This window comes from Felis catus, chromosome B3 (assembly GCF_018350175.1).
Source record: "Felis catus isolate Fca126 chromosome B3, F.catus_Fca126_mat1.0, whole genome shotgun sequence".
NCBI lineage: Eukaryota > Metazoa > Chordata > Mammalia > Carnivora > Felidae > Felis > Felis catus.
Window position 1 is genome coordinate 31,299,261 of NC_058373.1, and position 26,154 is coordinate 31,325,414.

The 26,154-nt window shown below is 51.7% G+C and overlaps 1 protein-coding gene across 2 annotated transcripts; it reads left to right on the plus strand.

Annotated features, from left to right (window-relative positions):
* Nucleotides 1-1,705: 1,705 nt before the first annotated feature.
* On the plus strand, nucleotides 1,706-25,859 carry SCAMP2 (secretory carrier membrane protein 2). 2 transcript variants are annotated; one of them, XM_019832043.3, is made up of 10 exons: nucleotides 1,706-1,886; nucleotides 14,559-14,627; nucleotides 15,060-15,158; nucleotides 15,731-15,859; nucleotides 16,993-17,110; nucleotides 17,664-17,792; nucleotides 18,469-18,628; nucleotides 19,692-19,793; nucleotides 23,996-24,116; nucleotides 24,307-25,859. In XM_019832043.3, exons 1-10 carry the CDS (start codon nucleotides 1,830-1,832, stop codon nucleotides 24,439-24,441), a joined length of 1,119 nt encoding a protein of 372 aa, XP_019687602.1. In that variant the 5' UTR covers nucleotides 1,706-1,829; the 3' UTR covers nucleotides 24,442-25,859. The 2 variants fall into 2 exon arrangements, with proteins under 2 accessions (XP_019687602.1, XP_003986993.1); XM_003986944.6 differs by lacking the exon at nucleotides 15,731-15,859 and having other exon boundaries at nucleotides 1,711-1,886.
* Nucleotides 25,860-26,154: the final 295 nt, after the last annotated feature.

Below are 26,154 nucleotides of genomic sequence, written 5' to 3' on the forward strand. Positions count from 1 at the left end.
AGAGGAATATTTGTATAATATTTTGTTTATTTATTTATTTATAATAAAGAGACAGAGCATGAGTAGGGGGAGGAGCAGAGAAAGAGGAAGACACAGAATTCAAAGCAGTTTCCAGGCTCTGTGCTGTCAGCAGACCCTGATGCAGGGCTCGAACTCACGAACTTCAAGATCATGACCTGAGCTGAAGTCCAACACTTAACTGACGGAGCCACCCAGGTGCCCCTATTTTGTCCCCTTTAAAGAGATCTCGGGTAACAACATGATTTGGTGGCAGCAAAGATGAACAAAGCAGAAAGTGTGAAGAAATAAGGGTAGTGAGATGTGAATCGGCCATCTCCCCCATGGCTGATGGCTCTATTGCTGAAATTCCTCATTCACTAACACATGCTTGATGCCCTGAGTCAAATCCCAGAGCAGGTCCTAAACCTGTCTCTGGGCTCAGGGATCCTCATCCCTAAAACCATAAAACTTGACAGCAGGGGGCAAGACCTAAAAAGAGTCAGGACTCAGCATGTGTGTGGTGATGAGAGAGATTAAGGCAAGCTGAGAGCAAAGTACAGGCTAATAGCAGCCCCCATCCCCAGGTGGAATATGTGTGCTATTCCTTGGACACTCTTGGCTATCCAAGAATAAAGGAAAGGGGTTTAAGTACTTGCCATGGTGATGTAGGAAACTAAGGCAAATGAAAGATTAAATTCCCTGTATACAGCCCATTGACAAGTCCTTGAAACCAGCAGAGTGACCTCCCTCTAGGAACTCAGCTGCCTTGATGATGACACTTTGCTAGGGGCAAAAGGGAATCTTGGCTTAACATTATCCTCACCACCCCCACCCCCCTCCCTGATCCTGTAAGTCTACTGCTAAAAATTCCTTTGGAAACTTCCTTTCTCAACTCCCCCAAGATATATGCTGGCAACCATATTCCAAGCTTATGGCCCCGTGATACACATCTGAAGGGTCTCATGACTGAGGTTTACTAAACAGTAATAAATGGCGTTTTCCTAACAGCAGCTAGGCCTCAAGATCATAGAAGCCTTGCTTCCAAAATACCTTAGAGACTTTATCCCTAACCCCCTCCGAACCTGAGGGTATATAATCAGTTACCCATCACAACCACAGTGCAGCTCTTTCTGCCCACGGGCCTTGTCTGGTGCTTTAATAAAATCACCTTTTGCACCAAATTCTTTCTTGGCCGTCAGCTCTGAACCACCCCTCACCCCAAAACCCCATCATGTGGGATAGCTGTATGGTTGGTTCTTCCGAAAAAAATCCCCTCTGCCCTGCTGGGTCCTACCCCAAGTCCTCTCCTAGCTCGACTAAGTCCTCTCGGGTCAGAAATTCCGTTCCCCACTCCGGCCAAAATAGGCTCGTTCTCCTGTCTGGACCAGTTGGACTTCCCAAACTTGCCCTCCAGGGAAATGAAGGGGTTAAGTTTCCGGCTCCACTTAACAGAGTTTACTTGGGAATTTTCCAAGACAAATTTGGAAGCAATCAGACCGAGAGGCTGCTGAGAACAGGCTGCTGGGAAGGGTTCCAGCCCCACCTTCCGCTCTCTCGTGCCTCTGAGCCACCCAGACCCTTGAGGCACAGGTATGCAAAAGGAGCGCCTGGAAACGGAATGCCCACCCGCCGCTCTGTAGTGGGCTCGACAGGAGGGCGGGGCGGACCTCTGTGACGTCAGGACCACGCCCCTCTGGGAGGGTGCTGCGCCTGCGCCAGGACGGCTGCTTCGCTCCCGGAAGTGGTGGGTTGGCACGGAGAGCGCCGCTGGGTCTGGGTGCCCGGAGGCCGAAGCACTCGCGGAGCTCGCCGGTCAGTCCCCGGCCGCCATGTCGTCCTTCGATACCAATCCCTTCGCAGACCCAGTGGACGTAAACCCCTTCCAGGTAGAGCCCCCAGCTCACTTCTCCCTGGTGCCAAAGGCCACCGCCCGGGCCCCTCGCTGGAGCAGAGAGACGTGGCGTAGGAGACGGCCTGTCTGCCCAATGGGAGAATGGGCTCTGAGGGCTGGCCTTTCGTAGTGTCTGGGGGGCGGGACTAGCAGCAGGTGGAACTGCGGAGGGGCGGGACGCTGTAGCCTGGGAAGAAGTGGTAGGACCCTCTAGCTCCCCGGATGTAGCTAGCCCCTTTGGCCGGACATTGCTGGGGAAGCATACGGTCGGGGAGAGAAGCGACTTCACCTGTGTGGGAAGTGTGGCTACTACATCCCGCAGTCTTGGGGAGACACCTGCTTTGAGTCACGTTAGGAGAGGGGTGACAACAACATAATGAAGAGGTAGAAGCCTCTAGTGGGACAGAGAAATGTGGGAACATGCCACGTTCCACTCTCCCCCCCCCACTCTCGGAACAGGCAAACTAGCCTACAAGGTATAGGAGACCCACCGAGATTTGCTAGGAAAGGAAGGTTGGAAGAGGGTGTGGAGATAACCGACGCACGCTGAAATACGGACTTGAAAAGATTTCCACACTTTGGCCATGGGTCTATTTTGGACTGGGATTTGGCTAGACAGGAGAGAGAGCCCAGGTTAGGGAAGGAGGAAAAGTGAGAGGGCTCTGAGGGTTTTGAAACACAAGGAATGTTGGTCTGATGGACGCGTGTGTTGGCTAGGGAGTTGAGATGTGCTGACCTTTGAGCTGGCTTGACCTTTTGAACAAAGGATAGCTGAAGAAGTCTTCCTACTTAAAGCGGAAACCTTTCTGCCTCTGAGCTAGGATACAGGGGTAATCCAGGGGTAATATTTTGCAGTGACAGGCTAGGGCTCCTGTTAACTCCAAATCTCCTGTGCCTCCTTTTCATGTCTGCTCAAAACCGGTTCTAGAGAAGCTTAATTGTGCTGACTGGTGATTTATGAGCTCTGAGGTTTCTGCTCTGTCAGTATGTTACTAGGCACATTAACTCATCTTGCTTGTGCTTTATCTGGTCATTGGCAGCTGCAGAGTTTCCTGCAGGTGTGGGGAAAGTACTTTGAGGGATCTTTCCTGCGACTCACAGCATGAGGTTTCTCCCCTTGAATTCCTTCAAGGTCGGTGCAAAGACAAAGGAGACTAGAAGGGAATAATTGTACACTCTCAGGGGAGTGAACGTTTTATGTTTCTTTCTTGGTCTCAAGGTACTTAGTCAAAGGGAGCCCTCAAAGCAAATTTTGGTAGCTTGGTCTTTGTAACATTCTGAACATTCCTCTTACAACTTAATGCTTCTTGACAGACCTTTGCAAGAACCTTGTCTCTTATGTAATTCAGTCATCTCTATTAGTTAAGTAAAGAAAAAAGCATTTGCATTTTTTTTTCCCCTGCCAGTGTCATCTGGTAACAGTTTGGTTTAATTACAGAACTGTTGTATGACGCTGCGATCTAGTAGTCTTAAAAATTTTTTTTAATCTTTATTTATTTTTGAGAGAGAGACAGAGGGTGAGCAGGGGAAGAACAGAGAGAGAAGGAAACACAGAATCCGAAGCAGGCTCCAGGCTTTGACCTGTCAGCACAGAGCCCGATGCGGGGCTCGAACCCACGAATTGCGAGATCATGACCTGAGCCGAAGTGGGACGCTTAACCGACTGAGCCACCCAGGCACCCCATTTAAAAAAAAATTATTATTTTTTTAAATCTTTATTTTTGAGAGAGAGACAGCATGAGCAGGGGAGGAGCAGAGAGAGTGGGATCTAGTAGTCTTTTGGAGTGTGTTCTGTGTAATGATTTGCTTTTTTTTCCCCCTCCCCTGTCAGAATTGGAAATAAAATGTCTGCTGCTGTCTGTCTGCCAGAGGCAGTCAGCCATCCAGAGATGCGGAGAGCTTGTCTCCAGTGCTAGCAGTGGGCGAGATAGTTGGCCCGAGTGCTGCCCAAGATTAATAGCAGCTTGAAAGTCTTAGTCTTAAACCACATCTCCAGCCCCAGGAATGATTGTGCAAACTGTGGTAGAAGTAACTTCTGCATTCACCGAGACAGTCTGTCCATCAGGCAGCCCCAGGATATGGCAGGACAGGAAGCAGCTGTGGTCCTGTAAAGAACAACATCTGGTGGGGGAATCCTGTGTGGGAAGACAAGAGCTGGCTGGCTGGGACTCTGCTCCTCCTTACCCTGGGCCGTGTTTTTCCTCTTGGTGCACAGTTCTTCGGGGAGAAGGAACTTTGGACGTGATGCCCCCCCAAGCTCTTTCACCTGGAGAGCTGCCCTCCCTTTTTGTGATGCTGGTGTCTGCTTTCCTGACTGCCAGGGCTGCGACATGGGAAGGGTGCAGCCCTTGGGTGACTGGGTGTGAGCCCAGCTTCATTTACCCAGGGTGTTAGCACAGAGCTCAGGAGAAAACAAGGGGAGAGGCAGCAGACTCAAACTGTCACACCTAGCCAGCTTTCAGAGCAGAGTCATGCTTTCCATCACTCTGTGGTGGTTCATGAAAGTGTAGTGTTCAGAGTCCATGGTGGAGTACCGGAGCTGGGAACGTCCTCAGGAATCTATTCTAACCTCTCGGTTTAGAGAGGAGGAAACCAGGAACCCAGTGAGGATGGTACCTGCCAGAGTCACCAGCTAATTTGCAGTGGGAAGGGGCCTAGATCTGGGTCTCATTCTCAGGACCTTGCTGTTTTAAAGGTTTTTGGAGTTCAGATATTGGTCTTAAACTGCGTTGGGGTTATTTAGGCCAGCTTCGTCATCACCCTCCCCATTCTTGAAATGAGAGTACTGGTAGGGGTGATTAGTACTAGCCAAGTGAGTTTTACCATTTGCTAATTAGTATTAGCTATGCAAGTTTTTTTCCCCAGTGTGTGGGGCTGGGATAATACAGATTATACTGTGCTTTTTAAGATAGTACTTTATTTATTTTTTACAAGTTCGAGAGAGAGAGAGAGAGAGAGCTCATGCTTGTGCGTGCAAGCAGGGGAGGGGCAGAGAGAGAGGGAGAGAGAGAATCCCAAGCGAGTCTCAGTCCCACGAACCATGAGATCATGACCTGAACTGAAACCAAGAGTTGGACGCCTAATCGACTGAGCCACCCAGGTGCCCCAGGATAGTACTTTATAGCAGTTATGTTCTGAGTAATAACCAGTCCTGAAAGGTGCTCAGGGTTATGTGGTCAAATAATTTTGGGAATCACTATTTTTTTCTTAAAGATTGGCAAGACTTGTTTGTTAAAGACTCTGAGCAATCCTGCAATAAAGACATTTGCTCAACTTTTTTTTAATTAAAAAAATTTTTTTGTTTCATTTATTTATTTTTGAGAGACAGAGAGAGCCCAAGTGGGGAGGGGCAGAGAGAGAAGAAGACAGAATCCAAAGCAGGCTCCAGGCTCTGAGCTGTCAGCACAGAGCCCGACGTGGGGCTTGAACCCACAAACTGTGAGATCATGACCTGAGCCGAAGTCGGATGCCCAACCGACTGAGCCACCCAGGCACCCCTAGCTCAACTTGATCTGACCCAGAATTTCTCAGTTATCCAACCATGGAATCCTTTTTCTGCTAACTCTTGTGATCTGCCCTGCAACTTCTGGTGTGCCTTTAAATTGACTCCTTTACCCTTGTTTTTTATCCACCTCCTACTTCCACCCACCTCCCCGCCCTGCAATGTGGGTGTGGGCTTATGTGACCTCTTCTCTGCGTGGAGTTATACTTGAGATTCTTAGCAAACTTCCTGCAAAGCAAGAGCTGTGAATGCAAAGTTGTCACAAGAGTGCAGCAGAGGTTTTACCAAACTTCCAGGCGGAAGCAGGAAACTGCAAGCCAAGTGCTGCCGATTTCACAACCTCCCCCTGGCACTCCCTAATTCCTGTGCTTATTATGGTGCATCTGCTTTGTACTCTCTGGATCTTTGGGTCCTACTATGGACCGATTCCAGCATGTCTGATCCCAGAAATTTCTCAGGCAGTCTTGTCAGGTGGTGAAGAGGTAGAGGGCTAAAGGTGGGCATCGTGCCCATTTGACTTTTCAGTGCTTAGCTAACAAGCAGGTCACCCAGGCCAGTGCTGGGCCTGCTTTCCTACTGGGCATTTCTTCAAGGCGGGGGGGTGGGGGGCGGTGTGAACTAGCTGGTGGTGCTGAACAGAGAAGGCCTTTCAGTGCCATGAGTTGCCAGATCGCAGAATATCACTTTCACACGTTGCCTCCTTGCAGTTAAAAGATAATCTCGGTGGTGTGGCTGCTTCCCGAGGATTTAAAACTTTTCTCTCCTGTGGGAGGAGAAAGTGGTGGCAGAAACGTGATTTGGGTGTGAACAAAGTTCCCTGCACAGACACTTCCCAGAGAGGGTGGGCTCCAGCTTGACTGTAGCTTTGGGAATTCTTACAACCACCAGATGGGCCTGTTAGAACTTTCCTGTGGAACAGGAGCATTGTCTCAAGAAATTTGAAAATGGTGAAGTTCATATAGTTTGAGTCCAGACAGCTGCCAGATCCGGGGGGTGGGGATGAGGGTAAAGGGGATGGGAGTTATCTCCCTGCCTTTATGGCTGGCACCTGGAGCCAGGCTGGGTGATTCAAAAGCACTTGGCCAGAGACACAGCTGGACTTTAACCCTACAATTCTGTTAAGTTTTCTTTGGAGCTACTTGGAGTAGGATAATCCTGTGTTCAGAGAAATGGTAATATTTAACCAGGATAAACAAGGGGTCCTTGCCACTCTTTCAGAGAAGAGTGCTAGTGCACATTACCAAGGTGTGACCCGCCCAGCAGTGCTCCTTTGAGGTGCCTACACATTTGTGCACATCGCTGAGCTCCTGCTGTTCCAAGGGCCCGTGCAGGAGATTGAGGTAAATGAGCACACGGCCTGCCAGAGCTTCTGATCTGGCAGGAGAGCCAAGAAATGCTAGCTGTTCAATGATAACACACCGTGGGTATGATGAAGGCAGTCGAAACCTGGCAGAAGGAACTATGAGGGATCTGAGGAGGAAGAGCAGAGTCCTTTGGTAGAAAGGCTCAGGCAGAGAGCGGATGGGAAGAGAGGGTATTTCATATTTCAGGTGACAGAGCACCAAGAAGCGAAAGGCACTTGTGCATACTGTGGCCCCGCAGCCCCAGGCGCCTCCTCCCTCTTAGAGCCTGCCACCTCTCTGGCCACTGGCCTGGGACACGTCTGCTGCTTGTGGCACGTCTGCTGCTGTGGCACACTCGCTCGCCTGGCAGTCTCTCCTGTACTTCTCTCTGCCCTCAGCCTCTTTAACGCTGGGACGCTCACCTCCTTCCACCCGTTTTGAGGCTGTGAAGGCTGCAGTTCTGTCCTTTGACTTTGTTCTCACTGTATACCTCTCTGAGTAAGGTCTTCCATTTACACTATAGCCAAGGCGCACAGGGGTCCCATACAGACCAGGTTCGGCCACTGGCCGCTGACAGAATCCAGAGGCAGAGAGACAAGCAGTGGTGGAACAAGAAAGGAGTTGATTTCAGCGAGGCCAACACCAGGAAGACGGCGGACTAGCGGCTCAGACTGTCTCCAAAGTGCCGAAAATACTTCAGGTTTATATAAGGAAAATGTGGGACAGTGGTGGGTGTGTACATGTAGGTGGGCAGTGAAGGTCAAGTCGAGCGTAGTCTTGGAGTCAGTCAGGTGTGGGGCCTTGCTGGCTCAGGGCAGTTCTTGTTGCTTGAGGGGGTAATTTCAGTTCCCTGTTCTCATCAGGGGACGCTCTGCCCTTAGGGTCTTCAGCCTGAGCCCAGAGACCAACTGGAAAGAAGAACCCAACTAGAAAGCGTGAGGTCACAATGGAGGCGACTGAAGTCGTCTTTCACTGTGGCTTCAGAATAGCATCCACATCCCAGCAATCCCAGATCTAGAGCTGCTCTAGGGGCTCCTGGCTGGCTCCGTTAGTAGGGCATGCAACCCTTTTCTTTTTTTTTTAAGAACATGCAATTCTTTTTTTTTTTTTTTTTAAGTTTATTTATTTATTTTGAGAGAGGGAGAGACAGCACACACATGAGCAAGCAAGCATGAGCAGGGGTGGGGCAGAGAGAGAGAGAGAGAGAGAGAGAGAGAGAGAGAATCCCAAGCAGGCACCTCACTGTCAGTGCAGGGCCTGACTTGGGGCTTGATCTCAGAAACCATGAGATCATGACCTGAGCTGAAATCGAGAGTTAGATGCTTAACCAACTAAGCCACATAGGTGCCTTGAAACTCTTGCTCTCAGGGTCGTGAGTTGAAGTCCCACTTTGGGCATGGAGCCCACTTTAAAAAAACAAACATGGGGCGCCTGCTTTCACACACCCGCTCCTGAAAAGCCTGTTCCTCTCCCGTGATCACTAATCTTGCTCAGGGGTGGCACTGTTCCCCAGTCACCCAAGTTAGCCACTGAGTTCCTCAACTTCCCTTCCCCTCCCCCTTTCTTGCCCTAGAGAGTGGCTGAGCCCGTGGCATCTACCTGAGCAGGGCCTCTGGAGTCTGTCGCCTCTTCTCCACCCCCAGTTATCATGCTTTTAGTTCAGTCCTCACCATCACCCCTGTGGACTGTGGTCCCGGCCAGTCCTCCCTCCCTTCTCACTGTGCTCTCCTCACCGTGGCAGAGATGACAGTCTCTAGTTGTCCTCCACCGCTCATGGGTGGAGTCCAAACTCCTGCTGTCTGGCTCAACCCTTTGTTCAGGCTGGTTCCTTGGCACTCCTGGCTTCTGTCTCTCTTCACTTCACTGCACAGCCCCCAGAACCTTCTGTATAGAGGCCACTTTTCAGCAACAGACCTCAGTGGTGGAAATCTGAGTAAGGTAAAAGGGCCCAGAGTGACCACTGGGCTGTATGCAAACAGGCTCATTAGGCAACCCACCTCAAAATAGCCATTAGTCCTGGCTGACCAATGGACTACTGACAATTGGCTACAGGTACCAAAAAGGAAAATTTTGTGCATTCCCATACCTCCTCACCTCCCCCCCATAACTCCAGCCCCCCAGCACTGCCTCTTGACAGTCTCTCCTTTGCTGTCCTGCCCACTGCTCCCTTGCAGTGTTTTCAATAAACTTCTGTGTCCTTTGTCCTCCTGTCTTGGGTGAATTCCGGCCTCCACCCTATTGAGTCGCCCCACATCCTGTGCCCTGAACACATAGAGGTGTGTTTGCCTTTGCACATGTTGCTTTTTTTTTTTTTTTTAATGTTTATTCATTTATTTTGAGAGAAAGCACAAGCAGGTGAGGGGCAGAGAGGAGAGCCAGAATCTCATGCAGGTTCTGTGTCATCAGTGCAGAGCCCAGTGTGGGGCTTGAACCCACAAACTGTAAGATCATGACCTGAGCCGGGTGCTTAACTGACTGAGGCACCCAGGCGCCCTGCAGTGCTGCTCTTGCCTCCCTCCTTAGTTCTTGCTAAACTTTTGTCCTCTCTCAAGATCCAACTCAGGTGCCATCTCCGTGAAGCCTACCCTGACTCCCAGACAGCTTAGTCCCTCCCTCCTCTGTGAAGCCCTCCCATCGGCCCTGGCCCTGCACTAGTCACGTGCTGTCACTTCCTGCCCTGGCTTCTTGTTCTCTGTACTGTCCACTTCTTGAGGGCAGGAACCAAGGCTTTTTGGTCAGGGTCCTAGCCCCGCACTTGGCGTGGGACGGTTAGCCTAGGGAGTAAACGAAGGTGGAAGGAGATGACAAGTGTCTCAGTTTGACCAAGGACAGGCTGCCGCCAGGGGTGCTGGCACCAGGTCCGGGAGGGCCTTGGGCGCCAGGCCAGGTGGGTCAGCCTCACTTTTCTGGGCCACTGTGTCCATCACTGCTGTGGCAAGGAGAGAGGCCTGGGTGCACGTTGCTCATTTGATGGGTCCTCAGGCTCTTTTTAAAAATGTGTGGGTATGTGTGCTTTTAAGGTAAAAATAACATCACATTGTGGAAAATTCAGAAGACAAAATAGATCATTTGTATTTCTGCCAGTCTTTTGCAACCATTGTTGTTCTGATGTGTTTTCCTGCCAGTCTCTTTTCACATGAATGCTTTTGACAAAATTGTTAATGTGGTATTCATATAACAAAGTCTTTTCCATATTGCTGCTCTATGTTTATAGCTGTGATTATTTATTTATTTTAAAAATAAAGTTTATTTATTTATTTGGAGAGGGGTGGTAGGGGCAGAGAGAGAATCCCAAGCAAGCCCATTCTGTCAGCACAGAGCCCGATGTGGGGCTTGAACTCACAAACTGAGAGATTATGACCTTAGCCAAAACTGAGAGTTGGACGCCTAACCAACTGAGCCACGCAGGTGCCCCATAGCTGTGATTTTTAATGGCTGTTCAGGCCATTGAGGGGATGTGTACCAAAACATTCTTGTGCTCACTGTCGTTGGACAGTTAAGTCATTTCCTGATTTTTTTCCTCCTATTGTAAGCACTGGTGCAATAAATCTCTTTGCAGGTACAGATTTTTACATATTTGTGTCATATTTCCTTAGGATGGATTTTCAGGTAAGAGAGTACTGAGGTTATCTGTGGCTCTTTTTACTTGGGACCCAGCCACTTGGTTGGGGGATGATTGCCCTTTTTTGTCCTATGACACACAGCCTTGTCTCCAAAGCAAATAGAACTTCCCAAGAGTTCCAAAGTATTGGTAACTCTGCCTCCCAGAGAGAATGGCCGAGTTTTTTTTAGCTCATGAAGTATTTATTTAATGTGTTTATTTGGAGCCTGAAATAAACCCCACACTGGGAGCTTGGGTGGAGTGTAGGAGGCGAAAGCAAGAAAGAGTCACAGCTCAAGCACAGCCGACACCTGTGACATGGAAAGTGATTGCCAAACTGGAAACGAATGTGTTTTTCAAGGCCCTTCCCGGCAGAGCTCCAGCGCCTGCCTCTTTTCCTCTGGGTCCTCACACCCCAGCCACACGAAGGGTTCCCCTGCCCCAGCGGTGGTGAGCCTCTCCTCCGCTCCCCGGCCTCCCTTCCCCTCTTTTTCACTCTGCCCTGGGCTCTTGTACTATGTGCACGTGTCTCTGCAACAGTCATCCGCTCCAGAAGGTCAAGAGCTGCATCCTGTTGATCTCGGTTTGTCACTCACACTGTTTGTGACTCTTCCCAGAATGAAAAGAACCGAGTGCAGGAGCATTTTCTTTGTTATACATTCAGTAAAGGGCATTAGCCAGGCTCAGTCCTTTGTGTACCAGGGGGTTTTGGGTTACCTCTCTGTAGGTGAAACTTAGCTCTCGCCATCCTTTGAAATGACTACTTGACCCACTTCCGAGCCAGCTGATGCTTAGTGGGAAAGAAGCTTGCTGCTGTTGACGCGTTACTTGTGACTCAGAGTAGAAGCTGAGGGTCTTCACTCAGACCAGTCAGTGTGGTCCTTAGTGCAAGACTCGCTGCATGTCTCCTAACACAGGTGTTCCCCCAAGGACTTCCCTGAAGTCCAGGAATAAAAAACTGAGCAGAAGTAGTTGTCTTGGTCACTCATGGTGTCCCGTCAGTGTTCCTCAGGAGGGGGCTTCGTTCATTCAACCACACATTGAGCACCTTCCGTTTGTCAAGTGCCCCAGGCTTTGGGGGTACGCTGCTGAACAAGGTAGACCCTCACCTTGCCCTCTCGGGTTTACCACTCGTGTCCCTGGATACAGACAACTTGAATTCAGAATCTGGCTCAGCCACCACCCCTGGGATCTTGGACGAGCCACTTCTCCTCTCTGAGGCGGGGCTTTCTCCAGCTGCAAACTAAAAAGACATCCCTCACGGGGTGGTCATGAGGTTGAATGAGGGGACACCTCAGCTGAGCCACAGGGTTCAGAAGCTGGTTGAAGTGACGATTTATCTCTGTTCTTTCAAGGATGGAATAGAACCAGGATTATTCTAGATGCACGGGAGAGAAGTCAAGTCATTTCAGACAGTGGATGCCTTAGGGCACTGGGCCTTAATTCTTTTGAAGAACCAGGTTGAGGAAAGCTGGTAGAACCTTCTTTTCTGACAACTCGACACAGTGGCCGGTTCTGGGGTGACTAGAACTTCAAAATCGCATCATTGTATAAGGACACTCAGTAAATGTCAGCTCCCTTCCTCTTTCACCAGGCCTGAGCTTCTCATCTTTCAGAAAGCACCCGGGTCTCCCAGAATGTTCCAGGACCGTCTTCCGAGGCAGGGTGCTTGTGGGCTCTGGGGCTACCACAGTGATGCAGGTACCCTCCAGCTTTGGGGGAGTACCACCCAGAGAAAGTAGAGGAGAGCATGTGGCACATACTGTCAAATACTGTTTGACCTTCTGCTCTGCATCGGCCCTTCCCCAAGCACTAGGAGCCAGAAGTATGAACTTGAGAGAGAAGCATCTGGCTGTGGAGGTTACAGCATGCTGGTGGAGACAGTATTTGTTTATGGCAAGTCTGGTGAGGGGTAAAGGACCCAGCTTTAAGACTTTAGAAAAAGGAGAGGGCGCTACGGACAGAGTAGTCAGCTTGCCCACCCCCAGAATCCTCTTCTGGCTGACCTTGGTAAAGAAAATGACATCTCTGCATGGGTCTGAAGGCTGCCTGTTAAACGCACGCACCTCAGCCAGACATGTGGGTCAGCGCCCGAAACAGCTACCAGAGCCACCCCTCTGTCTTCTGTCCTGTGACACGCACTCAGGTAACCAGTTCCTTGCATGGTGGATCTGATTTCAGTGACTTCAGCTCACTCACTGTGCTGTGGCTTGGTGTTTGCTGAGTCAGAAAGGGGAATGGAACCTGAGCTCCAGATCTTCCTTGCAGAAAGTCAGCCCAGTAATTCTGGGAGAAATCATTCAGCCAATAAATAACCTCAAGGCCAGTTCCTCCATCTCAGGTGGCCTTCTGAACCTCACCTTGTCCCTTTATCCAAGTTTCAGGGGCCACCGGGCAGGAATGCTGTCCAGCAGAATGGACATAGCCACATTGCCTCCTTGCAGAGGAAATTGGGTGGGGGTCCAGAGATGAGGTACGTCTAGAGAGAAGTGAGTTGGGGCTCTGGGCCCAGGGGCCAGACAGCCACAGTCTCACTCTTCAGGAACTGGAGACCCAGGTGGGAAGATGAGAGTTAGTATGTGTGAAAAACATCAGAGAACACGCTCACTGCTGACATTCTGTGAATGTACAGAAGAGGGAGCCAGCCATCTTGAGACCTAGGACAAGTACGGCACCACAGTAGGATCTGTTTCCACATCTAAAGAATTGAGGGGGTTGTTCCCTGAGGGTCTGTCTAATGTTAATATTGTGTTTGAGAATCCAGTCTGTGGATTCTTGGTGGAGGTGAGGCCAGGACCAGAAGTGAGGGATGGGGGTTAGGTACACAGAGCGGGGCCTAGGGGAGGCCTTGTAACCTGGGCCTTGGCAGAGTCCAGCCGTGGTGTGCCCAGCCTTCACAGCTGCTCCTCCCAGAGCCCAGGCATCGCTGTGGAGCTGGACATGAGCCCCATACTTATTACGTACATACGGGGAAGGGGAAAGGATGATGGAGTGCTGGGAGGGGGTGAGATAAGGCCAAGTGGCCCCAGGCCATTAGGGAGGTTGCTCGGTGGAGGAGATGACAGGAAGTGCTGTGCAGGCCCTAGGCGGGAGGGCTGGCCTTGGAAGAGGTCAGATGGAGAAGGGAAGATTGAAAACTCAGGGAAAGACTGCGTTCTGAAGGACATTTTTGCATTTTCTTGAGGGGAAAAAAAAATGAATCCAAAAACATTCTCTCCGCTTTTCATCTGAGCCCTTCATGCCTCTGTTCTTAGCAAGTGTGCCTGATTTCACAAAATCAGTACTGGCAGCCCGCAGTGTGTTTTTGTTCCAGAACCTTTAAACCGTCCTTTAAAAAATAAGAGGAGAGGGTGCCTGAGTGGCTCAGTCGGTTAAGCGTCTGACTCTTGATTTCGGTTTAGTTCATGATTTCATGGTTTGTGAGTTTGAGCCCCATGTCAGGTTCTGCACTAACAGTGCAGAGTCTGCTTGGGATTCTCTCTCTCTTTCTGCCTCTCCCTGTGTATGTGGGCCCAAGCCCACTCTCTCTGTCTCTCCCCCTCTTAAAATAAATAAACGAGCTTAAAAAAATAATAATAAGGGGCACCTGAGTGGCTCAGTCAGTTAAGTGTCCAACTTTGGCTCAGGTCATGATATTGTAGTGTGCAAGTTCGAGCCCCTCATCGGGCTCTGCATTGCTGGTGCGGAGCTTGCTTGGGATTTTCTCTCTCCCTCTCTCTCTCTGCTCCTTCCCCACTTGTGTGCTGTCCCTCTCTCTCAAAATAAATAAACTTTTTTAAAATAAATAGGAATAAATGCTTTCTGTAAAATAAGAAAACAGTACAGCAAGGTTATAAATTAAAAAAGTGAGTATTCCTACCACGCACTCCCTCCCCCCTGGAGGTAAATACTGTAAATTCTTTTGAATCTGTAAAGGGCACTAACAAGGACATGGTAGTGTCTGTTTTGAGGTCTCAGAATGTAAAGCTTGCTCTGGGTCTCTTCTGGGAAGTCATTGGGGCTGAACTCCTTTCCCAGAAAGGGAGAAGAGGTTGCAGCTCTGGTGTGGCAGGGGCTGGGCAGAGGAGCCTTTCTGGAGAGGCTTTTCAGGCCACCAGGAAGGGCCTCACCTCAGCCCCGTATCCCTGGGGCCTGCTGGCCTGGGAGGGGCCAAGAGATGGTTCTTTCTTCTCCCCAGCGGCTCATGGCTGTTTTTGTTTGTTTTGCTTTTTACCTTTGCAGGATCCCTCTGTGACCCAGCTGACCAATGCCCCGCAAAGTGGCCTGGCTGAATTCAACCCCTTCTCCGAGGTTGGTGAGCATGCCCTCTTTCTGAGTCCCTGGGTCCCCTGGGTGGTGCCAGGTTTCTGAGGCAAGGAGCCTTGGCAGAGGCAGAGACAGCTCTGAGAAACTGCAGTCCTAACGTGAACTTGGGGTGGGGATAAGGATGAAGAAGTCAGCAGTTCTCCCCTTGGGATTTGTCATCTGGGCCCCTCCCTGAAGAGGACAGGACAGTGCTGGGGAGCTGTGGCTCCAGCACGGCCAGGGAGGCCAGGTAAAGCATCACATTGCCCAGAGCCTGAGGCTCAAAGGCTAAGAATCTGCAGAGCCGGGCTGAGGCCTGCCCCAGAGGGAATGTCCCTCACAGGCAAGGGCACAGCACTCACCCCGCTGTGGGTCTGCCCCCGTGTGGCCAACTAGTGGAGCCCTACTCATCTGCCTCCTTTGGTGTGTCCCACGCAGACAAATGCAGCGACAACAGTTCCTGTCACACAGCTCCCTGGGCCCTCGCAGCCGGCGGTTCTCCAGCCCTCAGTGGAACCAACCCAGCCAACCCCCCAGGTACTGTTGACAAAAATCCCTTTGCCTCTTCTTTCCTGAGAGGGTAGCACCAGTAGCTGAGCCCTGAGATTGGGGGAGGAGGTGGACAGAGGGCCTTAATTCCTGGCTGCCCTTTAAGGGCCCTTTTGATAATCTCTTTGGAGCTGGTCACTTGCACATGGAGGGTCTGCTCAGCCAGCCTATATCCTCACCCCCACCCCATTACCACCACCAAACAATAACCAGGCTAGGGTCGTTGGTGCCTTCAGAGAGAGCATTTGCCTCTGTTGTGCCATTCCAGATCCTCGTGGGGCCTTTGGTTTGTCCTCTCTTACTCAGGGCCCCGAATCAATCGATCTATCCATCCATTCATCCATTCTCCTGGCCTTCCTCCCTCTGTCTCTCTGTCTCTCTTTTCTTTTTTTAGCCTCTTTTATTTCTGCCTTCCTTCCTATTTTCTTTGTCCCTTCACCAAATACCGTGAATCTTGTCTGCTTTGTGTCTGACACTCGACTCCCCATCACCTCGCCGTCCTGCCCCGTGCGCCTCACCACCCCAGTGAGCATGACCCACAGTGGAGTTGTATGTTGCAGCTCCTGCGTAGACAGGCCAGCAGGTTCCTGCCTACCAGATTCCTGGCAGTGAGCGAGCTCTCAGAGAGGCAGATGCTACTAGGAGGAGATAGTATTCTCAGAGACAGCTACATGCAAAAGCTTCCGAAGGTAGGCGAAGTGTAGATGAGCATGAGGGAGGGCAAGGCCCAAGCCGGGCTTTGGGCTCTCGTGGGCCCCAAGAGGCTCTCGCCTTCTGACCAGACTTGGGAGGGAAGGCTGAGATGTTCAGCATGGTCCAGGATGGTCCATTCTGGTCCTGCTTTGGCCCCTAGTGCCTGAAATTGACCTGCTAAAGTCAGCCTTGGCTCTTTGGAGAACGCCTTTTGGAGAGAGTGAGAGCGCGAGGGTGTGTGTGTGTGCACATGCGCGCGTGCACGCGCGCACACGTATATACACATATGTCTGGCTTACCGTTCTGCGAGGTGAGTGGTCTGATACCTGTTTCCTAAAACGACTGTAGACTTCGGGAATAACCAGGCCCCAACAGCTGTAGCCCCTGGAAGGAGTGGGGCCCTGGGCTGAAACGCCAGGGCCAGCTCTGCTCGGCCTCACGTTCCCTAGGTGCCTCACTCAGAGGCTCTTTCTGGACAGGGGATGAAGCTTGGACTCCGCATATCATCAAAGCCGGGCAGAGCAGGGCCAAGCCTAGGGGGCTGCGCTGGGGTGTAGCCAGTCACATTTTCAGGTGGACCTCAAGGGGTCAGCTCCTGGGGGTGGGGTGGGGTGGTACTTAAATATGGATCCATGAGGCTCCAGGTGCACATGATCTGTCCTCACGTGTCCCCTCCGCACTCACTGCTAGCAGGTTGCACTGTTTCCCCTGCGCACACGCACCCTCCAGGCTCTTCAGATGAGGTGCAGCTCTCTGGGTTTCTGGCTACAGCTTAGTCTCTTGTGATGCCGTTTTCCCTTCGCTGTTACCCCAGAGGTCAGTGTAACTGAACTTTGCCTGCATTCCAGAATGGGGGAATGTTCTCTCGTCTCCAGCTCAGGGGTCTCCCCTTCATCCCTGATCCCAGATTAAGGCTGGTTAACGGCTAAGGGGACAGAGGTGGTGTCGAGGCAGTAGGAGACAGGTCACCTTGGCCTGTCTGTGGTGGTCTCTGGTACCCAAGACAGCATGGAGTTGGGACTGTCTCTCCCTGCATGGGGCAAGGCCCTTCTGACTTTCTGCTCACACTGACGACTGACATTGCCCCTCTGTCTCCCGTGTCCGGCTGCTCCACTTCTGTGCCCCCCAGGCCGTGGCCTCCGCAGCCCAGGCGAGCCTGCTCCGGCAGCAGGAAGAACTGGACAGGAAAGCAGCCGAGCTGGAGCGCAAGGAGCGGGAGCTACAGAACACTGTGGCCAACTTACATGGTAAGGGAGGCTGCCGGGCCCTGGGCTGCCAGGCCTGGCACGGGAGCTCTTCCTGAGCCTGCTTGTCCTGGGGCAGCCCTGGACCCCTGTCGGGCTTTTGATCATCTTAGAGCAGCCCTGGTGCTAGTGCCAGGCAGGGCAGGGAGATGGAGGCCAGGAGACCTGCAGTGTGGACCTAGCGGGTGTGGGTTATTTCTGCACTCCTTCCCAGCCCTGAAATTTTTGCTGAAGTAGGGACACTGGTCCTGCGATTCCCCTTCATCTTCACGAAGATGACCCCTTGTGCTTATGGGTTGGTTGTTCATAAAAATAATCACATAGGCCATTTTGCTCTGTTTGTCAGTGCATTTGGGATCTGTTAACCTTGGAGCAGGCTTGTGTGTGTTCGTGTCCCATCACCCTTTTCCCATCCCACTCCCTACCCATGGAGACCCTGAGCCCCACTTGCCGGTGCCCTTCTGGAGCCCTGGTTTGACCCGTAAACTGCTGGAGTCTGCACCCCGCCATGCTGCTGTGGAGGCTGGGCCTCACCTTGTCGTGTCTTTCTACACAGTGAGAGAGAACAACTGGCCGCCCCTGCCCTTCTGGTGCCCTGTCAAGCCCTGCTTCTATCAGGATTTCTCGGTAGAAATCCCTGCTGACTACCAGCGGATATGCAAGATGCTCTACTATCTCTGGATGTGTGAGTCCCGCCCCAGCCCTCTTGAGCTTACGGGTGAAATGGGGTGTGACTCCAGGGCCCTTTCTGTGCTCTGGCTGCTCCTCCCGCAGACTCCAGTCTTCCTCAGCGCTGGGCCGGGGTAGAAGGTACCTTCTGCCCCCCTAATTGGCCCTCCACAGTCTACTCCCTGTGCTGGGAACCTCCCCAGAAGGGCCAGTTCACACCATGGATCACGTAGAGTGAGACTAATGGGAGGCTTCAGAGTTCCTGTGGGGCTCGTTGCATTGAAAGGCCACCCTTAGATGAAGGCCTCCCTCTACACAAGTAGCCCAGCTACTCCCTGTAGCTCCAGTGTGGGCCATCTAGAGACAGGGACAGGAGTCTCCAAGGGCTTCTTTCCCTCAAGGATCAGCCCTTGAGTCTGCACCTTCCCTTCACTGCCACTCCCCACCCCCATCATATATCTGGGCTGTCCCTTCACCTCTTAGGAACGTGGTTTGGTCCCTGGTTTTGCTGCCCCAGAAAATCAGGATCTGGGAGCTCACTGCACCTAGGTGCAGACGAAGGTCCTGTAGTATTTCTGCAGCTCCCCTCACTGTATGGACCTCACGTCCTCCCAGGGGGTGGTTCACCATGCCTGGGAATCCTTCAGTCACCTTGGCACGAGCCCGTATCTCTCTCTCCTCCCCCTCCCCAGTGCACTCGGTGACTCTGTTTCTGAACCTGCTTGCCTGCCTGGCCTGGTTCTTAGTTGACAGCACCAGCGGAGTGAACTTTGGCCTTTCGATTCTGTGGTTTATCATCTTCACCCCCTGTGCCTTCCTGTGTTGGTACCGACCCATCTATAAAGCCTTCAGGTGAGTGGGGCTTGGACAAGGGGTCAGTGTATGACTGGCATCCCAGGTAGCAGGCCAAGGGCCTTAAGCCCAGGGGCCCCATCCTAGTCTTAGAGCAGAATAGGTTGGTGGGAAATCCACTTTCCCATTCCCACCCACAGTGAGAGCAGACACGGATGAGGAGCCATTTTCCTAAGTTGTTGTGCCTGGGGTCTGCTCTGGACACTGTCCTTGGGTTAGGCATGGGAGATCTGGGAGGGGTCTGCAGCTCTTCCCTGTGTTCTCACTGCTCCCATTCTGTCTGGTGCATTAGGATTTCAGATGCTGGGTAGAAGGAGGGGCTGCTCAACCCCCTTCTGAAGCATTAGCTACTCTCAGAAAGTCTGACTTTGATAAGCTCTCCATGGCTTATCACTCCAAGCTCTCTTGAGCCTGCTGAGTGCCAAAGCAGTTGACCTAGAATAAATACTGTGGACCTGAGTGGAGCTACCTCACAGACCCCTAGGGCTTGTGCAGTTGTGCCTTGGAGTTGATGCTTTCAGGCCTGGGAGCCTAGCAGGCCCCGGGAAGTTGGGGGGCAATGGCTGAACCCTCCCATGTACTCTGCAGAGGAGACCTGCGGCCTCAATCTATTCTAGCCCTCAAGGACATGGAGCTGGAGGTCTGGTCTAGGGTTCTGTGCTCCCCAAATACCTTTTCTTCCACCCAGGCCTACAGTTTTATTATTAGATATTTATACCTTTGGCTTAGATTTCCTTGCCTTCTATGAAATGCAAACACATACACCAGGAAATGGACTGTTAGGCTCTTTATATTGTTTTTTTGAGTGAGCAACTTTATTAGCTCTTTGAGTAAGGGGTCAAGCATTGACCCCTTAACTGGAAGGCAAGGAGGGGCAAGCCTGTTTTGATTATGGTTGTGGGTGTCTGTGTCCTTATGGACAATGTGGCTGGTCCCCTGGAGCTGTCTGTGCTCCCATCCTGCCTCCTGGCTCCTAATGAGGACCGATGCCATGCCAAGTGAGGAACCTGAGGAATGAGCCCCAAACCCTCTTGTGACTTCGGATTTCCCCCTCTCTCCACAGGTCTGACAACTCTTTCAGCTTCTTTGTATTCTTCTTCGTATTTTTTTGTCAAATAGGGATCTACATCATCCAACTGGTTGGCATCCCTGGCCTGGGGGACAGGTGAGACCTGGGGCAGCACGATGGAATTACATTTTAGAGGTGGCTTGGCCTCTCTGGCTCTGCTATCCTCATTCCCAGAGGGCCCTCGCAGATGACCCGTCTTCTACCCTAGCCGGGAGAGGGGTTGGGTGGACTTGCATCTGCCTCCGTGCACCGCCCCCAGTTCTTCACCGCTCACCAACTCACTGCCTTGCCTCATCCACCACTTTCTGAGGCGTTGTAAGTGGACTTGCCCTGAATCCTTAGGCTACCTGGCCTAAGTCCTATGGAGGATTGCATTTATTCCTTTTCTCCGGCCACGCCCTCCCAGAGGGTAGGGCTACTTCTCCAGGCCCCAGACAAGCTTTTGGATTTGGGCAGCTGCTGACAGATGCCCTGGCTTTTGCAGACTCTGTGCTGTGACTTTTCCCAGAGGCCCTGTAATGTCAGGAGATGGAGCCCTAGCCTCTCTCCTGGGTTGCCTCCTTCTTGCTTTGAGCATATAACTGGCTTGAGTTTCCTGGGCGCTGTAGTCCTCAGTTCAGAATTAGCCTTAGAAAGAAAACCTGATGGCTGATGTTTTCCTTTCCGCCCCAGTGCACAGGGAACATCACAGAATGGTCAGGCTGACGCTTGGCTGAAAGCCTGGGCCTGGAAGGGCTGCACTATTTTGGTCCCCTCCCTCCAGTGCAGCTGATCCAGAGAGGAGGGAGGGGCTGACTCACCTTGCACTCCGAGCACGTCCCCACTGCCCTCCCACCACCCCTCTTCCCTCTCACCTTGCTGTTTCTTTTAAAAAAAAAAAAAATTTTTTTTTAACGTTTATTTTTTTATTATTATTTTTTTATTTTATTTTTGGGACAGAGAAAGACAGAGCATGAACAGGGGAGGGGCAGAGAGAGAGGGAGACACAGAATCGGAAACAGGCTCCAGGCTCCGAGCCATCAGCCCAGAGCCTGATGCGGGGCTCGAACTCACGGACCGCGAGATCGTGACCTGGCTGAAGTCGGACGCTTAACCGACTGCGCCACCCAGGCGCCCCTAACGTTTATTTTTTAAGAGACAGAAAGAGCGTGAGCAGGGGAGGGACAGAGAGAGAGGGAGTCACAGAGTCCAAAGGAGACTCCAGGCTCTGAGCTGCCAGCACAGAGTCCAACCTGGGGCTCGAATTCAATAATGGTGAGATCATGACCTGAGCTGAAGTTGGATGCTTAACTGAGCCACCCGGGCGCCCCTCACCTTGCTGTTTCTAATCTGGCCCCTTTCTCTTTGATTGATGACCCGGTTTCATTACTCACTACTCTTAGTGAGATCCTGGAAGACAGGCTGTGGCCTAACTGCTGTTTGCTTCTGGACTCGGAGTCAGAAGGCTTGAGTTCTGGTCCGGACTCCCCTCCGCCACCCCCCTACCCCCATGACCTGCCTGGGCTTCCCTCTCGAGCCCTGCAGCCCCCAGTTTCCCAGTGCCTTCCTCACCTCACCTCCGGCCCCCCACAGCTGGCTGGATGTAATCCTTCTTTCTTGTTACTGATTGTGAAATACCCATAACATTTGTTTTATTTACTACTTAAACTGTCTTAAAGCAGAACATTCAGTGGTGTGTAGTAGATCCACAGTGTTGTGCAGCCCTCACTACTGTCTAGTTCCAGGACGTTTGTTATCACCCCAAAGGAAACGCTATACTTAATCCCTCCTTCCCCGAGCCCCTGGCAGCTGTTAAGCTGCTGTCTGTCTCTGGATCAGCCTATTCTGGACATTTCATATAAATGGAACCATACAGTAGGTGGCTTTTTGTGTCTGGCTTCTGTCAGCATAATGTTTTTTTTTTTTAATTTTTTAATTTTTTTTAACGTTTATTTATTTTTGAGACAGAGAGAGACAGAGCATCCACGGGGGAGGGCCAGAGAGAGAGGGAGACACAGAAGCTGAAACAGGCTCCAGGCTCCGAGCGGTCAGCACAGAGCCCGATGTGGGGCTCGAACCCACGGACCGCAAGATCGTGACCTGAGCCGAAGTCGGACGCTTAACCGACTGAGCCACCCAGGCGCCCCTCAGCATAATGTTTTTAAGGCTCATGTTGTAACATGGATTAGTATTTCATCCCTTTTTATGGCTGAATCATATCCCATCCATCTGCTTATTCACTCATCAATTGATAGACCCTGGGGTTTTTTCCACCTTTTTGCTGTTGTGAATACTGCTGCTATGAATGTTTTTGTACGAGCTGTTGAACACCTATTTTCAGTTCTTTTGGGTATGTACGTAGGAGTGGAATTGCGGGGTCAGATGGAAGTCTGTACCATTCCATTGGTGGTGTGTGAGGGCTGTGGTTTTTCCACATTCTCACCAACTCTGGTTTGGGTTGTTTTTTTTCCCAGCCTAGAGGTAAGATACCTCACTGTTCTTTGTTTTGTTTTGTTTTTGTTTTTGTTTTTGTTTTGTTTTAATTTTTTTTTTCAACGTTTATTTATTTTTGGGACAGAGAGAGACAGAGCATGAATGGGGGAGGGGCAGAGAGAGAGGGAGACACAGAATCGGAAACAGGCTCCAGGCTCTGAGCCATCAGCCCAGAGCCCGACGCGGGGCTCGAACTCACGGACCGCGAGATCGTGACCTGGCTGAAGTCGGACGCTTAACCGACTGCGCCACCCAGGCGCCCCTGTTTTTGTTTTTAAACTTTAACATTTATTTTTGAGAGAGACAGCATGGGTGGGGGAGGGGCAGAGAGAGGGAGACATGGAATTCGAAGCAGGCTCCAGGCTCTGAGCTGTCAGCACGGAGCCCAACACAGGGCTCAAACCCACAAACTGCGAGATCATGACCTGGGCTGAAGTCAGATGCTTAACCGACTGAGCCACCCAGGCACCCCCCTCCCTGTTTTTTGATTGACATTTCCTGAATGACTAATGATGTTGGCCATTTGTGTATCTTTGGAGAAATGTCTATTCAAGTCTTTCTCTAGTAATTGGGTTGTCTTTTTGTTGTTGAGTTCTTTATATATTCTGGATACCAGCTCCCTATCAGATATGTAGTGAACACATTTTCTCCCCCCTGTGTATTATTTTTCTCATTCTTGTGATAGTGTCCTTTGACGCACAAAGTTTTTTGTTTTAAAAAAAAAAAATTTTTTTTTTTACATTTATTTATTTTTGAGAGACAGAGAGCATGAGCGGGGAGGGCAGAGAGAGAGGGAGACACAGAATCTGAAGCAGGCTCCAGGCCCTGAACTGTCAGCACAGAGCCTGATGCAGGGCTGGAACTCACCGTGAGGTCATGACCTGAGCCGAAGTCGGACGCTCAACGCACTGAGCCACCCAGGCGCCCCTTTTGTTTGTTTTTTAAAGTTTATTTATTTTGAGAGAGAGAGGGAGCCAGGAAGGGGCAGAGAGAGGGAGAGAGAGAATCTCAAGCAGGTTCTGCACCGCCAACAGAGAGCCCAACGCAGGGCTCAAACTCCTGAATCATGAGATCGTGACCTGAGTCAAGACCAAGAATCAGCCGCTTAACCGACTGAGCCACCCAGGCGCCCCAGGTCTCTGATCCATCTGGAGTTAATTTTTGTGTATGGTTGAAGGGAAGGACCAGCTTCATTGTTTTCCATGTGGATTCTTTCCCCATTTACTGGTCTTGGCATCCCTGTCAAAAATCAGTTGATGATAGAAGTATCGGTTTGTTTCTGGACTCTCGGTTCTATTCCATTGATCTGTATGTCTGTCCTTATACCAGTACTGCACTATTTTGAGAACTGTGGCTTTGTGGTAAGTTCTTATTTAATTCAGGCAGTGTAAGGATATCCCCTTTTATAGATAAGGACACTGGGGCCAGGAAGGTGATGCTGGAGGCAGAGGGGCTGCCCTGGGCCCCAGCAGGAGGAGCTGAGGTGATAGGATGGATGCGATGGCTTGGCCAGTGGTCCTCCTTCCCAGAGGGGGGTCCTTGGAAGCAAGCAGCCAGGCTTTCCATGTCCCCTAGAAGAGCAGGAAAAGGCCCTCCCCCATGCTACTCCTGACTGTGAGGGCCATGTGGGGCCCTTCCCTTCAGCCTTCACAGAGGCCTGGCCTCTCCCAGGCCAAGGGCTCGTGGCCCCCTGGGCTCTGTGCTGGAGGGAGGTGCCTGGGTGGTGGCTGGTCAGCATACAGCGGCCACCTAGAGAAGAACACCTCACAGGGACCTCTGGGGCCCATTCCCACTGTGTCCCTTCTGGCTGCCTCCTCCCTTTGCAGTGGTTGGATCGCAGCCCTGTCTACACTGAAGAAAGACCACTTGGCTGTGTCAATCATCATGATGGTGGTGGCTGGCTTCTTCACCCTATGTGCCGTGCTCTCACTCTTCCTTCTGAAGCGGGTGAGTGCTGGGTGCTGACCCAACAGCAGCCCAAGGAAGCCGGCACCTCTCTCCTGCCTTTGCCTCGAGCCCATCACTAGAACATTTGGGCTTCCCGAGTCCCAGAGGTCCAGCGGCTGTCACCAAGGCTCTGGATGGGAGGTCAGGTGGGACCCCAGGGCAGCCTTCTCACCCCAGCCTCTTTCCCCAGGTGCACTCCCTATACCGCCGGACGGGGGCCAGCTTCCAGCAGGCCCAAGAGGAGTTTTCCCAGGGCATCTTCAGCAACAGGACCTTCCGCAGCGCTGCCTCAAATGCTGCCCGAGGAGCCTTCCAGGGGAACTAGTCCCCCTGACTGTCCTTTCTCTGCCCCAGCCTTTTCTCTTGCCTGCCTTCTAGCTGCACTTTCCGTGGGTGCCTTAAACAGTGGTTATGCCCAGCACAGACCGGGGGAGGGTCTTGCCGGAGTTCTTCCTCCTTCCTCAGCAACCAGCTCTCCGTTCTGCCCGAGAAGGGGAGGGAGGGACAGGGACTTATTTTTTACATAACAGGAAAAAAAAAAACCACAAAAAACCAAAACAGTCTTTCCTTCTCTGGTGGTGGTTTGGTAGGATTCGAAGCTGTGGGACTGAAGTTCACTTCCCCGTACCCACGTACACATGCACATACACGTACGTACTTGGGATCAGCAGCTGACCTGGGCCCATCCCAGGTGGAGTCTTACTTCTCCAGGGTCCTGGGACTTCACTTCTCCGCTAGCAGGCCTGGCCCAAATATGGCTCCACACACAAAGCCTGTGGCTTCCACAGTCCTCCCTTTCCTTCCCTCCCAGGCTGGGGTAGTCTCCCAAGGGCTGCCCTTTAGGTGAACTGCAGTCCAGATGGATGGCAGGCTCTGTTCCCCAGAGCACTCTGGGGTGGTCTCTGAGCTTCCAGAGCCTCTGGCGTGGTCGCCCCAGGCTCTTCCCTGCCTTAACGTTTCTCACAGATTCATAGACCTTTAGTGCCCCCTGCACCTTCCTGGTATGGGCAGCGCCTGTGCCCACTGGGGCCCTCTCTGAGCTCTTCCCTTTTTAGACTTACTGAATGTGCAATGGGATTGTTGGGATTTGGGAGTGGGGTGGGGAGGGATAAAAGACATTGACCCCAAGTTGTCTTGCCCAGCCTTTGGCGGTTTTCTAGGAGGGTGGAGTCTGGTTGTCCTGGTGTGGTTTGGCCCTGTTTGATTTCCTCTCCTCCTGAGGGATAGCAGCCCTTTACCGTGGCCTCAGATTCTACCCCACTCTGCCTTCCACTATCAGCAATAAGTCGCCTGTATGACTCTTAGGGAGGGCAGGAAGAATCAGTCCAGAACTGCACCCCTTCATGCTGGACTGATGAGCCATTTTTTCTGAGGGTTCCAGGCTCCATACCCTGAGTAGAACCCAGGTCACCTTTCACTGTTCCTGGGGATTCCTCAGGTGTGTCAGTGTGATGGGCACCCGGGAGTCCCCAGGTAAAACCTGTACCCTGTCCTCCAAAGGCTGTAGGGGTGGGTGTGTGGACTGAGGGGACCTCTCAAAAAGCTGGCCAATTGCCTGCCTCTGGGACCTGGATCCCACCCCGAGGCAGCCTGCAGACCGCCAGCTCACCAGCCCCAGAGCCACTGAATGACAGTGGCAGTGACCAAGGTTTTGTAAACTTTCTGGTGTTTTTTCTTCATGTATAAATGTATATGTTATGTCTCAATTTTTGTGCTTTAAATAAAAATGACATTTTCAGACAACACTGGTCCTAATGTCTTGTGGACTTCGGAGGATGGGGGTGGAACGGAGCTGCTCCAGTGATGAGGGGACAGTTAAGATTCTGCGATTCTGCAGCTGGCCACCCTGTTCTGGCTGGTCTAGGAGGGGCCAAACCCCTTCCTGAGACTATTGGTCTCTTCCAAAGGCACCTTCTTGTCCCAGTACCTCTAGTTCAGAGCTGTTGGTCTAGGTCGGAGGGGGACCCTCTGGAGCCTCTTTGACTTAACCCCCACTCCACACACCTGCTCAGCCTGGCGCCTCCCCTGTTGCCCCTCA

Coding starts and splice junctions, on each gene's coding strand:
- SCAMP2 (XM_019832043.3), top strand. CDS start 1,830: ATGTCGTCCTTCGATACCAATCCCTTCGCAGACCCAGTGGACGTAAAC. Junction 17,111..17,663: donor CACTGTGGCCAACTTACATG/GTAAGGGAGGCT, acceptor CTTTCTACACAG/TGAGAGAGAACAACTGGCCG. Junction 24,117..24,306: donor CACTCTTCCTTCTGAAGCGG/GTGAGTGCTGGG, acceptor CTCTTTCCCCAG/GTGCACTCCCTATACCGCCG.